Source organism: Gopherus flavomarginatus, chromosome 5, assembly GCF_025201925.1.
Source record: "Gopherus flavomarginatus isolate rGopFla2 chromosome 5, rGopFla2.mat.asm, whole genome shotgun sequence".
In the NCBI taxonomy this organism is placed as follows: Eukaryota; Metazoa; Chordata; order Testudines; family Testudinidae; genus Gopherus; species Gopherus flavomarginatus.
Window position 1 is genome coordinate 154,620,165 of NC_066621.1, and position 14,586 is coordinate 154,634,750.

Below are 14,586 nucleotides of genomic sequence, written 5' to 3' on the forward strand. Positions count from 1 at the left end.
ACACTATAGCAGACCTTAAGGTGGCCATCCTGCAGCAAAAAAACTTCAGGACCAGACTTCAAAGAGAAACTGCTGAGCTTCAGTTCATCTGCAAATTTGACACCATCAGCTCAGGATTGAACAAAGACTGTGAATGGCTTGCCAACTATAGAACCAGTTTCTCCTCTCTTGGTTTTCACACCTCAACTACTAGAGCAGGGCCTCATCCTCCCTGATTGAACTGACCTAGTTATCTCTAGCTTGCTTGCTAGCATATATATACCTGCCCCTGGATATTTCCACCACATGCATCTGAAGAAGTGGGTATTCACCCACGAAAGCTCATGCTCCAAAACGTCTGTTAGTCTATAAGGTGCCACAGGATTCTTTGCTGCTATGACAAGACTAGCCTCCAGGGTACCTGTCATGAGGGGAATTAAGAGATGTTGGAGGGGAAGAGGTGGCTATAGCAGAGTAGCGTGATAGTGTGGGCTGTTAGCAGTATCCTGTAAGCTGTGCAGCAGCCTGTTTAGCACTGCGCAGGCACTCAGGGAACCCACCCACAGACCTGCTGCAGAAGGGGTGTCCCTCCCCAGCCACGGGGGCTCAGGGAGGGGCACCCCTCCTTCAGCCCCAGTTACCACAGCCAGAAGAGGTGCCTCTTCCTCCTCCCTGCCTAACCCAGATGATGCTGCAGTGAGAGCTGGAGGGAGTGTGGGAGGGGAAGGGGAGTCTTCTCTCCCCACTGTAGCCCCTGAGCACCCTCTCATCCCCAGCCCCACCCCAGCATCCACATCCCTAAACAGAGCTCACACCTCTGTACCCCAACCCTGAGCTCCCTCCTACACTCCAAACCCCTTGGCCCCACCACATAAGTTTTGTTACATACACCAATATGAAGGTGATGCCTCATATTAGTGCACATAACAAAATTCATTCTGCACATGGGTGGGAAAAAATATCAGAGGGAACCCTGCTTACACCCATAGGAGATACTGCTCTGTAACACTGAAAGGGCTGCTCTTCCTTCTCCCCTTTCCCCCCAGTCCCTCTCCTCCCCCCAAAAAAAAATCCATCTGTGTTGCATGGAATTTTTATGCCCCAAGTTAAACACAGCACATAAGACATCAGAGATTCTTCTCAGTGAGCAGCATACAAAGGAATCTGTTCTACAATTAAGTATAGGTGATGCCACTGCTGGTAACAGGGTCTGTTTGTAAAACAGAACAGTCCCAGACTTCCTATAGCCTCACCTTTCCCCAACATCCTAACAGCACAAAGACGTAGAGTTGGCTTTAATAATGAGAAAAGTTACCTTTCTACCCATGTGGACGGGCAAGATGGGGTCATCTTCTGCATGCAAAATCAAAAGGGGACTGGACAGCACTTTAACACTAAGGAAAAAAATAGAGTATGTATGTTAAAGAAATACACAGCTTCTGGTTATTTAACCTGGTGCTTACCAACAAGGGCCAAGTCTGTTAGTAATATTGGTTTGAGGGGGTCTCTCCCAGCCCAAAGTGCTGTGCCGTTTAGCTGCAGTTTGTACCTTTAAGATTTAAGAGGAGTGCGCACTGAGTTTTTAAAGCAGAACGTTATCTGCACAAAGTGTAGAAACATCTGAATTTTAGGACACTGCAGCTACCAGAAATACCCTCCCCCCCACACACACCCTTGACAAATGCTGAAGTCCTAGACACTATCCTCTTCGTAATCACTTGGAATAATGGACTTTACACTCAAATCACTGGTGATGCTGCTTGTAGCAAAAGTCAAAGTGACACAGCCCTGCAGCAGTTCGGTGGAGGAGTGAGTTCCTTCCTCTCCTCAAGAAGGTGGAGGTCCAGGCACTGGATAGCTGAGCTCTGCGATGCATAGGGTGTTCCAGTCTTGGGATGGCCAGGTAACGCTTTGTAGTGTACTCATGACAGGGACTCCATGGCAGGAAGAAGGCCTTAATATGGTCGCTAGTTCTAGTGCAAAATATTTCTCAGTAGATCAGTCCTTTGTCTCCACTTGACTATGGAAGCATGGCTGAAAATGTGTCTGGGCTAAAAAGTGGTTTATTCTGCTTGACTGGGACGGATGTCATGCTTGTAGCTTCCCTCCCCACCCAAGGGTTTGGGTGAGTATCTCTGAATACGCGAGGCTTTAGACAGTCCCACATGACATTCTGATAAGTAAGCTGGAGAAATGTGGGCTCAAACTACCATTAAGTGACTATATAATTGGTTAAACCCAGAAAGAGTTGGAAGAAAGTCTCAAGTAGGGCTCCACAGGGATCTGTTCTGGGTCTGGTGTTATTTAACATCTTTATTAATGACCTGGAGGTAGGAAGAGAGAGCAGACTGATCAAATCTGCAAGTGAGAAAGCTGGGGTGGGGGATGCAAGCACTTTGGAGAATAGAGCTAAAATTCAAAAGGTATTTTATACACTGGAGAACTGGGCTAGATGATTAAATGAAATTCCGAGATAAATGTAAGGTGCTATGCCTGGGGAAGAAAAACCAAATTAACAAATATAGAAGGGGGTAAGTGGCTTGGCAGCAGCACTGCTGAGAAGGATCTGGGAGTTATAGTGGATCACAACCTCAACAGGAGTAAAAAACACAATGCTGTTGCAAAAAATGCAATTTAGGTTACATTAATAGCAGCATAGCATGCAAGTTACAGGAGTGATAGTCCCACTACTCTGCCCTGGTTAGGCCTCAGCTGGAGTATTGTGTCCAATTTTGGTTACTGCTGTATAGAAAGGATGTGAAGAAACTGGAAAGGATCCAGAAGCAAGTGACAAAGATGATCAAAGGGATGGAATACAAGCCCTGTGAGCAAAGGCTGAAGGAACTGGGTATGTTTAGTTTGGAAAAGAGGAGATAAGGGAGGGGAGCATGAGAGCAGTCTTCAAATACTTCAAAGGCTGCCATAAAAAAAGATGGAGAAAGGTTGTTCTCTCTTGCCACAGAGGGCAGTCAGGAGGCAATGGGTTCCAACGGCAGCACAGCAGATTTAGATTCAATCTCAGGAGAAGCTTCCTGTCAGAACAGTAGGACAATGGAACAGACACTTTGGGAAGTCATGGGAGCTCTTTCAAGGGAGGTTTTCAGAAAGAGGCTGGAGCTATCTGTCTGGGATGGTTTAGACCAGTCGTTTTCAACCTGTGGTCCATGGACCCGAGTCCGCAGACTGTGTCTAAGATTTCCAAAGGGGTCTGCATCCCCATTTGAAATTTTTTAGGGGTCCATAAATGAAAAAGGTTGAAAGAAATTCAGTCCCATTGTCCCTCATCTGGGTTTATCTAAACAGTGAAATCTGCATCAGTCATTTTGTAGGTGACTAAAGCATATGTTTTCGGCAGCAGAAGTCTCTCAGAAAGCTAGTTACTGATACTAGCTAATTTCGATGGGAAAAGACAGCGTGGTATGAAAGTCTAGCTTCCAAGAGGCTGAGCTTCTCAGTGCCGGCTGTCTCAGTGATTCCTCCGCTGTACAGAAGATGGGTTGTATCGGAATCAGGAACAGCACTTTGTTCATAGCCGCTAGCCAGTCCAGCAAGATGACACATTCATGCTTCAAGCATAACAGTAGGTCCAGAAACATTACTCACTTCTCATCATTACGGAAAAACATGTCACCCAACGCCATTGAGTCAAGGATTAAGTACTCAAATCCTGGGAATTGACGGTAGATCTGTTAAAGAGAGAGGGAGAGTTCAGTGCAATACACCACCTTTCATCTCACTTTTCATCCACTGCAAGAAAATCCCATTCCATCTGCTTCCACCAAGAGAAGCAAGACAAATGAGGGAATCTCAACACAAACTGCACCAGCAAAGCCATAGCTGTGTGTAAACAAATCCTGCGAGCAGGCCAGTTGTGCCAAGGAAAAAAAACCACCAAACCAACCTGGCTTTTGGCAGCAGCAGCAGACTGTGATAATGAGCATACCAGATCGGGGGGGTGGGGTGGGGTGGAATATAGGGGAGCCAGTAGCTACATGAGCTGTAGCTCCGTGTCAGACAGAGCCTATTTGGGTCAGGAAGCAACAAAGTTTTTCCAAGTGGACAAGTGAATTGTATCAGAAGAAAATGTGCCCGTGTTAGAGTCTGTTTCAGCTTAACCCTTGGCTCTCACTGAGCATGGGGCTGAATACTGCACTCGAGGGCAGAGGGCTCCCATCCACACCACACTGCAGAACAGTTCCCCTGCCTGCATTTGTATGGAGCGGTGTCAGATGGAGACCGCTCCAGATTCTGGTCCTTGGCTTTTCAAACCAGGCCCCCCTCAGCCTCCTTCCCACAGTGCTAGCATGGGAGTGGGAATCCCTCTTTACATTTTCACATGATGCAGTCAGCCTGCGGAACTCCTTGCCAGAGGATGTTGTGAAGGGCAAGACTATAACAGGGTTCAAAAAAACTAGATAAGTTCCTGGAGGATAGGTCCATCAATGGCTATTAGCCAGGATGGGCAGGGATGGTGTCCCTAGCCTGTTTGCCAGAAGCTGGGAACGGGTGACAGGAGATAGATCACTTGACTCCCTGTTCTGTTCACTCCCTCTGGGGCACCTGGCACTTGCCCAGTGTCCTGTCTGATAACAGTTGCTAGAGGGACCTTTGGTCTCACCCCCTATGGCGGTTCTTATGTTCTAACATTAGGGTCCCTGTTGTACCTCTTAACTGTCCCTAGTTTTGCAGGACATTCACTTTGTCCCCCTGCACACTCCCACCCAAGGGATGGGTCCATACTTCCCATACCTACAGCTTTTTCATTACACTAAAACTGAACACGAACAAAAAACTGACATTGGCAGTGCTCAGACTTGGTGAAGGTCTTTACCCTGCCATTGCTTTGCATCGCTGACCAGCATTTGACAAGTGCTATTTCTTCAGCACCGCTAACAGCTCTGTCAACAAGCAGGAGTGGCACCAGGGTTTTTGGCGTCCTAGGCAGGGGTCCTTCCGCACTCCCGGTCTTCGGGGCACTTCAGCAGCGGGTCCCAGAGCAAGTAAGGACTCCCCCGCCGCAGAATTGCCGATGACGACCCAGAGTGCGGAAGGACCCCTTGTCGCCGAGGGCTGCAAAATGCCACCCTCCCAAATCCTGGTGCCCAAGGCGACCGCCTAGGTCACCTAAATGGAAGCGCTGGCCCTGTCAACAAGGGCTTCCCCCTCCTCACCACAACTGAGACAGTCGCTGGTTTTGAAGCCCACTCTCCGGGAACAGAAGATCCCCATTCCAAGTGACACCTAAAACAGGAGTCCAGGCATGGTGTATCCTGGTGCTGTAGATCTCTTGACTAAATGACATTCACATTTACCCCTCAAATCCACACACTAATTAATAGAAAATGAGGAGATCCTAGCAGGACCCTGTCATGCCAGGTGCTGTACAAACAGAACAATTAAGACTAAGAAATAGTCCAGGATTAGCATAAATCCCATGCAGAGCTGGAGTTCCAGGGCAGCATGCAGAGGTTTGACACATTTCAGAGCACTTCCCAAAGTTAGGAACGTGCAATTGCCATGTTACAGGCAAGCACAGATTATGTGATTTGCCTATAGTTACGCAGCACGGCAGTGGGACCAGAACCCAGGTCAGCTTGTACCCGTTCCACTGAGACAATCTGTCAAGGTCAGGAAAGGCAGAATTTCCATCTACAGAACGTGTCAAGTGGCTTGACCATTCTAAGGTCTCCCGCCTTCATGTGCGTTATCACCAACTTTGATTAACTCCCCCTCCCTTACCTACTCTGCATGGAGAACATTTACAAGACAACTGTTAAGGAGAACCCTCATTTGTGTCTTTCTGATCCCGAAAGAACACCAAGGGCCTGGAGATGAGGTTACCGTGCCATGTGTATCAAGAGTGAGGCTGGCTCGCATTCTGGAGTGAGCATGCAACCCAGGAAGGGGAGGAGGTCCTTAGAGACAGACCCACCTCTGCACTCTTCTAATCCCAGGCTGCCCTGGTAACTGGAGAGGACACCAAATAACTTAGAGCTCTGGGAGCCGGTCTCAGTTACAGCAGCTTCCCCAGGTTGCCCTGCAGGCCTCCGCACTGCCTACAATCTGCAGTGCTCTGGGTTGCAGTCCTACCCTGACATGCTCTGCTCACCAACACCCCTCCACTCCCAGCATGCACCCTAGGCCAGGGCTCGCAAGGCAGCCTTACGGGCTTCCTTCCACAGTCACTGCATCATGTGAACGCTCCCCACCTCTTTACACCACACCAGGCATTTTACCCAGTGTGGGGCCAGAGCAAGGCAAGGATCACACCTTTGTTGATTTGCAGGCCAAAAGATACTGTGTTTGGAGGCTGTGGAATATGGTATTGTCTCCCATAGGGCAGCAGCTTCAGTGCCCACATGAGTTAGTGTCCCAAGATGCATTTCATCCCAGAGATAGCCTATTACTGAAGGACCTTCCTAGACAAGACTGCCATTGCATTTCCCACTGCTGAACACTGGTTGATAGCCAAGAGCTACACCGGTGTCAGACATCTAAAGAATGCTCCCTTCCCAGTCCTGCGAGGGAGATGTAACCAGGCTACTTAGAAAAATCTCACTGGCAACATGCACTTGCTTGCCACGTGCAGCTGTGCAAGTATGCAGAGTCCGTTGCCTTACCATGGTAATGGGAATATGAGCTGCTGCCTCCCGAATGTTGGTGTAGGCTGCTTCCAGAACGATCAAGTCCACCTGAATGCCTTGGAGAGAGTAAGGAGTGTGAAACGATCAGTTAGGCTACAGACCATTCAATGTCCTTCACACTGCCTCCACGCCTCCCACCTACCCGAAAACCACGCACAAATTAGCAAATCCAGTATATGAAAGCCAGGTGTTCTCATGTGCTGAGCATCTGTATTACCACCCATCTGCTCCCACACACAGCAAAATGAGGAGATTACAAACAGCCCCTTGTTCTGTCACTCTTTAGAGACTGTGCCTAATGCCTGAAACGGGGGTTGTTGGTGTCTTTCCTGTGACTGCAATGAGCTCAGGATCAGGCTCAACCTGGATACTTTGAAAATTAAAGAGGCTGGACAACAACTTCAAGTTACTGCAATTTCTAGGTCTGCCCTGCTTGGCACTTGGACAGTGCCAAGGAAGCAGAGAGCAGCTGTCAATTCCCCTCCCATGGAGGGAAGTTTCCAACAGGTGCAGAGCCAGCTCCCTGGTCCACTCACCCACCCTGCATCCCCGAGCACCCAGGAAATGCCAGAAGCACAGTGCACTCCTGCAATCCCCAGCTGACAGCCCTTTGGAGCTGAACCTAGCCAGTGTGGTGTAGACAAGCCCTTAGATTGCTCTAAGTCTGGCTGTCGTCACAGCGAGCTGTGACTGACTCTTGCGCCTCTCAGCTCCACTCAGCTGATGGGCTAGCTCCTGGTTAAACATTTGGGAATTACCTTTTTCTTCAAGCAGTTTTCTTGCAACATTTGTTGCTACTCTGTAAGAAAGGAGACAGAGGAGTCAGTGCATTTTAAAAGGAGATGTATCGATTAAGGCCAGAACTGACCATTGGGTTCATCTCACTTGATTCAGGGGAGTCCGTTGGGCTGTGTTATACGAGAGGTCAATTCTTGCTTCAAGTCTAACCGTGGTGGTTGAAATGTGATTTCTTTCAGAAAGATCCACTCTTGACTTAAGTATTTCCAGAGATGGAGAATCCATCACAACCCTTGGTAAATTGTTTCAACGGTTCATTACCCTCATTGTTAAGAATTTGCTTCTTATTTCTAGTCTAGGTTTCTCTAGCTTAATCTTCCAGCCATTGGATTTTGTTCCATCTTTCTCTGATCGACATGAGAGCCCTCTATCAGATTTCTCTTCCCCATGTAGATACTTTTAGACTAATCAAGACAGCCCTTTAACCTTTCCTTTGTTAAGTTAAATAAGTTGAGCTCCTTGAGCCTGTTGCTATCAAGCAGGCTTTCCCAATCCTTTAATCATTCTTGTGGCTCTTCTCTGAACCCTCTCCAATTTGTCCCAACATCCTTCTTGAATGTTGACCCCAGAGCTGAACACTATATTCCAGCAGTGGTCACACGAGTGCCAGATACAGAAGTAAAATAACCTTTGTTCCTATTCAAGATTTCCCTGTTTACACATTAGCCTTTTTGGCCACTGCATTGTACTGGGAGCTCATGTTTGGCCTGCATATCCACCATCACCCCCACAAGCCTTCCTGAGTCCCTGCTTTCCAGGATAGAGTCCCCTAGTCTATAACTATGGCCTACATTCTTTGTTCTTAGATGGTAGGATTTCACATATGTTACAGTACAACCAAGTTTGCTTATGGCTGCCCAGTTTATAAGGTGACTGAGATCGCTCTTTATCAGTGACCATACTCTTCAGTATTTACTACTCCCCTGCAATGTTTCGTTAACCAGTAAGCTTTATCAGTAATTTTGTTTTCTTCCAGGTCATTGGTTCTTGGCTCTATTTTTATCAATCTCTGCAGAACCCTACTTAAAAAAAAATTATATATCTCAAACTACTCACTCAAAGATAATTCTCCATTTGCAATTACAATGAGATGTACCAGCTAGCCAGTTTAATCCATTTCATATGTGCCACGTTGATTTTGTATGTTTCTAGTTTCTCAAACAAGATGTCATATGGTACCAAATCAACTGCCTCACAAAAGTCTATGTATCACAGCATCATTACCTTTGTCAATGACAGTTGCAAGAAACAGTTTGCAGAAATCTATTTGCCCTAACCCCATGTTGATTGGCATTAATTATTTTACCTTCTTTTAATTCTTTATTAACTTTATCCCATATGAGCCATCCTATACATTTTGGCCAGGACTGATGTCAAGCTGACAGGCCTAGAGTGACCCAGATCATCCTGTTCACTCCTTAAAATGTTGGCACAACTGAGCATTCTTCCAGTCCTCTGGACCAGGACATTACACCTCTTCAAGGCAGTCTATGGAGTTCAGTGCCTTAGAAGTCACTGAAGAAGTGTGACTACAAAGACATTTTCTTACTATAAACAAGGCCTAATGGGAGAAACAGGGGATTGGGCAGGATTTTCCTTTATTTAAAAGACAGTTTTAGCAGTAGCCCAGATCAGAGGGGAGAGGAGATCTGCATTACATGTTTGCAATTAAAACCCACTCTGATATTTTAGGTTATACAGCAACTACCCATTTGTTCAGCAACACAAGGGATACTTCACTACAATCCCTAGACTCTGCATCCTTTGGCAGGTCTCCAGTACCACACTTACCCACTACCCAAGGAGTGTCCCCAGAAGAGCACTGTGCTATTTCCGCTCCGGGCTTTTACCCAGTCATAGAGGCACATGGCGTCTGTAGTCAATCCCGTCTCACTTGGATAGCCACTAGAGTCCCCATACCCTGGGAGGCAGCAGATTAGGGGTTATAACATGAATAACAAAATTTTAATAAATAGTGAGACAGCTTTGTTTTTTGTTTTGTTAAGTTTACCTCTGTAGTCAAGAGCCAGTATATGGAAGCCTGCACCACTCATCACCTGTTTAAGAAATCAAGCAACATTACACTTCAAATGACAGACTAGGGCAACCAATGTATTTATTGTACAAAACTCAGAGCTACCGCAGGGTGCCAGAAGAACCATTTGACAATGGCACATTCCCAATCCATGGAAAGAAAGGATTGGTACCAGCTAGACTCCTAGCCATCACTTGCCCGACTTCTAGCCATCACTCCGACGTGTGCACTTGGCTTGCTGGTGTAAAAAAAGCAACCAAGCAGGATTTGGCGCCACCAATCTTTGTTGGCGAGGTACACTACCCTGGGAAGCGAGATAACAAGTAGTGTTTGGGATACCATCTGACCAAGTACACCCCACACACTGGGCTGTGGGAGTCTCAATACCCACTCCTATCAATCTGACCTACCTTCATCAAGGAAACTCGGTGCCCTGAAGCCCTGTAAGAGAGTTTAAAAAAAGCTTTAACAAGGATTCATTGATTCTAAGACCAAGTCCTGTTTACTAGGAGCACCCAGATTATAGGCTGTCATGGTATAATCCCCACTCTGAACCTTAGCGTCCAAAAGATGGGGTACCAGCATGAATTCCTCTAAGCTCAATCCCAGTTTAGAACCTGTACTGCTGCCACCAACCAGGAATTCCAGTGCCTGGTACACTCTGGTCCCCCCAAAACCTTGCCCGAGGACCCCCAAGACCCAGACCCTCTGGATCTTAACACAAGGAAAGTAAACCCTTTCCCTCACCATAGCCTCTCCTACGCTTCCCCTCCCTGGGTTACCCTGGAAGATTACTGTGATTCAAACTCCTTGAATCTTAAAACAGAGAGGACAATTCACCTTCCTCCCTCCTTCTCTTTCCCCCTCCCAGACTCTTCCTGAGAGAAAGTAATCCTAACACAGAGAGAAATCAGCCTCTCTCTCCCCCCTTCCCTCCTTTCTCCCCACCAATTCCCTGGTGAATCCAGACCCAGTCCCCTGGGGTCTCACCAGAATAAAAAAAAAACAATCAGGTTCTTAAACAAGAAAAGCTTTTAATTAAAGAAAGAAAAAAACAGTAAAAATTATCTGTGTACATTTAAGATGGAATACGTACAGGGTCTTTCAGCTATAGACACTGGGAACACCCTCCCAGCCTAAGGATACAAGTACAAATTAAAATCCTTTCAGCAAAATACACATTTGAACTTCTTCCAGCCAAATACACATTTGCAAATAAAGAAAACAACCATAAGCCTAACTCGCTTTATCTACCTAGTACTCACTAGTCTGAACTTATAAGAGCCTGTATCAGGGAGATTGGAGAGAATCCTGGTTGCACGTCTGGTCCCTCTGAGCCCCCAGAGTGACCAACCACCAAACACTAACAGCACAGCACAAAAACTTCCCTCCCTCAAGATTTGAAAGTATCCTGTCCCCTGATTGGTCCTCTGGTCAGGTGACACCCAGGCTCACTGAACTTGTTAACCTTTTCCAGTTAGAGAGATATAAAGTACTTCTGTGCTATTAACTTTTCTTATCTGTTTATGACATAGGCAAAAGGAGGAAATGCAGCTTCTTTAAAGACAACAGGAAGTTGAAGTGCTCTTCAGCATTTTTAAAATGGATTAGTCTGTGCACTGTGGCCCTACACTACAGGAAAGTTAAATCTGAGCACGACATAGGAACCAACAATTTGCAGCTGGCCACTTTCACAGATCAGTTGGCCTATTCTTCCATTGAATCTGCCCCAGGAAATTTTATTCACCTGCAATTAGATCCAAAATGGGTGTCCTGGCCTCTAGAGTATGATACGAACAACCTTAACACACACGAGTTTAGAACGAACTTAACATTTCTCCAATATTTCAAGTGCAAGTTATTTTATAGCATAATTTTTTCATATTGATTAGCGGTCAAGTTTATGGGTAGGAGACTGGGGGGAAGGGTGAGACAGCCACTACAAGATTTGGGAATAAAGACAAAGCTTTACCAAGCAACAGGAAGTTAATGAACTGCCTAATATATTAGCACCCAAGGTGCTATAAAAATTGATCACTAAGGACTTAAAGTGAGAGCCAGCGAGATGGAAGCCCAGCACTCTATTTCAGTGAACGTGCACCAACTCTGGAGCGCATGGATATATGGCCAAAGGCCACAGTTGCTGAAATGCCTGAAACAAAAAAAGGAGGCTCTGGCTATTTAATGTTGTTTAAAATGGGTCTGCCTCAAGGGAGAGGCAATTTAGATCAATAACTTGTTTTTAGACTCAGCCAAATAAAGAGCATCATTTAAAAGAAATCCAGTCCAGTCTGCACTTTACAGCCATTCCAAGGGGATCGGAGGACAGCTCCTCAAGGCTGGCTACGATGGGGCTCACACAACATTTCAGCAGTATTTCAGGGTATGACTGCAATACACATGTGGGGCAAATCCTGACCTGACTCTCGCCATGAGATCAGTAGGTTCTACCGGTCCAGTCAGAGCAGGACTTGGTCAGGAAGGAGGCTTCAGGCACAGGGGGAGGAATGAGAGGAGAAGGCACAAGGCAGACATAGGGGAAGGACAAAATGAGCAACTTGGACTGAGCAAAGGGGTGAGGCAAGGGATGGGAGAATGAAAGGAGACAGGAGCAGGAAGAAGCTAAGTTGCAGCAGGCTGTGAAGGTGAGAATGAGGAATCCGACAGATATGGAAGGACCAGGGAGTCAAGTGAAGGGATTTTAGGAAAGGCTGGACTTTGTCATAGCATCAGGCCAGGCAAAGGATCACCGCAGTAGTATTTTGGAAGGCTTGGCAGGAAGGCCAGAAGGAAAGGTGAGCAGGAGTCAAGGCAAGGCAAGAGTTTTGCAATGGAAACAGGAGAGGCCATGCAGACAGAACTGGCAGCCATGAGAGAGTGTTGTGAGGAGTAGATGCAGAGGTGAGTCAAAAAGAGGGAGGATGGAGGAGTTGTGCACAATAATGGAGAAAGGACAGGCAGACACTTCAGTCTGACATGCTGAATTGACAGAATTCTCTTTATAGGAGAGAGTTAACTGTTCTTAAACCTTTCTGTGGTGGAAGCCGCACAGGGCTAGGTATTCTACAAGCAGCTCCTGTCCCAAGCGCCTACAACCGAGAAGCACAAGAAGTGGTATCCACTTGGTCTCAACCAAACAGTATTACAAGCCACATCATAAAGCCACCAGAAAGTCAGGAACAAGTCTGCCGTCTCTCTATAAGAAAGGTCACAAGAGTGAAAGAGCAGCGTGTGTTGGCAGAGGGGGGACTTCTAGAGTTTACAGCCAAACTATTCCTGCCTTCAGCTGACAGCAACAGATGTCACTGTCACAAGCAACAATATACCCAACATAATGTAGAACCCCCTACAAATGTAGTATTATTCATGTTAATCACCTGTTACCTCCATTGCCATGGAGATAAATTATAATGGGATTATCGTCTGCAAGAGTTTCTTCATACCAGCTGTGGTCCTTCCCTCGAGCTTCTATCCCCCTGCTACCAGGCAAAACATGCCTAGAAGAACCAAGAGTATGTAATTAACAAGCCTGCTCACGTGCATCTGGATATTCCATTGCTGATCAAAGGAGACATGCTACTGTTTCATGAATCAGACACTGGGAAGATGAATAAATGTATTTAGTTAATGGTCTTCAAAAGCCATGCAAGTACAGCCTCTTGTTAGGTAGAGTCCTGCCATTTCTCTGCCCACTTCTCTACAAAGAATACCCTTCACAAAGGAAAGACAATCGTTAGACCAAACACTGTTTTTAATTCAGCAGAATATAATGCAGCATCGTTTCTTGGTTTTAAAAATAGCTTCATATAATCACAGTCCAGTAGCCAAGAACAGCTACACTGCAACAGATAAAAGGCTTTGGCTGCCAGCAGATGTGTCCAATGTACAGGAATAATGGGGAAAATACTGAATATCCAATGGCGGAACCAAGGCACACAGTGCTCTGCAGCACACCATTGCTAGCTGACCCAGCTTGACATTCAAGGCAGATTTTCACTACCATGCCCACGTGCACATGCACTTTGTATCTGCACTGCTGCACCTTGGCATACATGGGCAGGTGGCTAAATATCAGGCCATCTAGCCCCTGGAATGCAGGTATGTGTGAATACACAGATCTGGTCAAAGAAGAGTCAAGCCCTTTGCATCCAGATACAGATGCTGTTTTTATTGTTCACTCCTACAAAGCAAGCTCTGGAGACATGCAAGCTCTTACTTTGCTTTGTCGCTCAAGTGTACAGCTTTATGCAGAACATAAGAATAAAGTTTTAGCAGGAGAATCGAGAAAGTTTAAGTTGTGACAGATTTTTACATTGCGTGCCACATGGTATCCAGGGGTTAACAGAATTTGAGATTTGGAATTCTTAAACATCAGACTTCATCTGGGTATATTACGGTTCAAACACACACTTCCCCTCTGCTAGTCCATGAGAATCCGAGTGACCTGGTTGTCTACTCACCAGACGCCGACGGTGACCTCCGGTTCGGCTGTGAGATAGAAGTTTACAGTATGGTTCAGCAGCAATTCGGGTTTCCCAAAGTCCACAAGGGGAAATGCCACTGAGAAAGACAAGTCACAAAATACTAAGTGGTAATTTCTCCCCCTACAGCGCAGTAATCATCCTATTGATAGCTAGTCAAGATAAGTTCATGTCCATAGTCACAAACTCAGCAGAGTCTCAGATTCTAGGAAGATGTTTCATGTTATTGCGAGAAAACCCAATTCCCAACTTATCATGGATGGAATCTTCTGCACTCAACTCCTCCCACTGATGTCAAAGGGCTTTTCACCTTTGGCTTCAATGGGAGCCTAGGCACACCAGTGTCAAGCAGTTCTGAAATCTTTCCCCCTTTAAGTGTATATTATACACAGCACTTCCACAGAGAAGTGATTGTACATATTTATACTACCTCTGCAGGCCTCAGAAGTTCATCTAGTATTCTAATCCAACCCCCTACGCAAAGCAGGACCAACTCCAACTAAATCATCCCAGCCAGGGCTTGGTCAAGCTGGGTCTTAAAAACCTCTAAGGAAGGAGATTCCACCACCTCCCTAGGTAACCCATTCCAGTGTTTCACCACCCTCCTAGTGAAATAGTATTTCCTAATATCCAACCTAGACCTCCCCAA

General features: G+C 46.3%; 2 protein-coding genes across 2 annotated transcripts in view; both read right to left on the reverse strand.

Moving 5' to 3' along the window:
- Window positions 1–14,586, reverse strand: part of FRMD6 (FERM domain containing 6) — a 727,784-nt gene that overhangs the window by 638,121 nt on the left and 75,077 nt on the right. The gene's annotated exons all lie outside the window — the stretch shown is intronic.
- The window catches only part of ABHD12B (abhydrolase domain containing 12B), a 35,569-nt gene that overhangs the window by 6,421 nt on the left and 14,562 nt on the right, over window positions 1–14,586 (reverse strand). The window contains exons 4-12 of the mRNA XM_050956020.1: window positions 13,917–14,016; window positions 12,834–12,953; window positions 9,867–9,897; window positions 9,433–9,478; window positions 9,213–9,342; window positions 7,382–7,422; window positions 6,600–6,679; window positions 3,583–3,665; window positions 1,295–1,373 (exon numbers count right to left, since the gene is read on the reverse strand). Of these exons, the coding sequence (XP_050811977.1) occupies window positions 1,295–1,373; window positions 3,583–3,665; window positions 6,600–6,679; window positions 7,382–7,422; window positions 9,213–9,342; window positions 9,433–9,478; window positions 9,867–9,897; window positions 12,834–12,953; window positions 13,917–14,016 (710 nt within the window). The remainder of the gene's footprint in view (window positions 1–1,294; window positions 1,374–3,582; window positions 3,666–6,599; window positions 6,680–7,381; window positions 7,423–9,212; window positions 9,343–9,432; window positions 9,479–9,866; window positions 9,898–12,833; window positions 12,954–13,916; window positions 14,017–14,586) is intronic.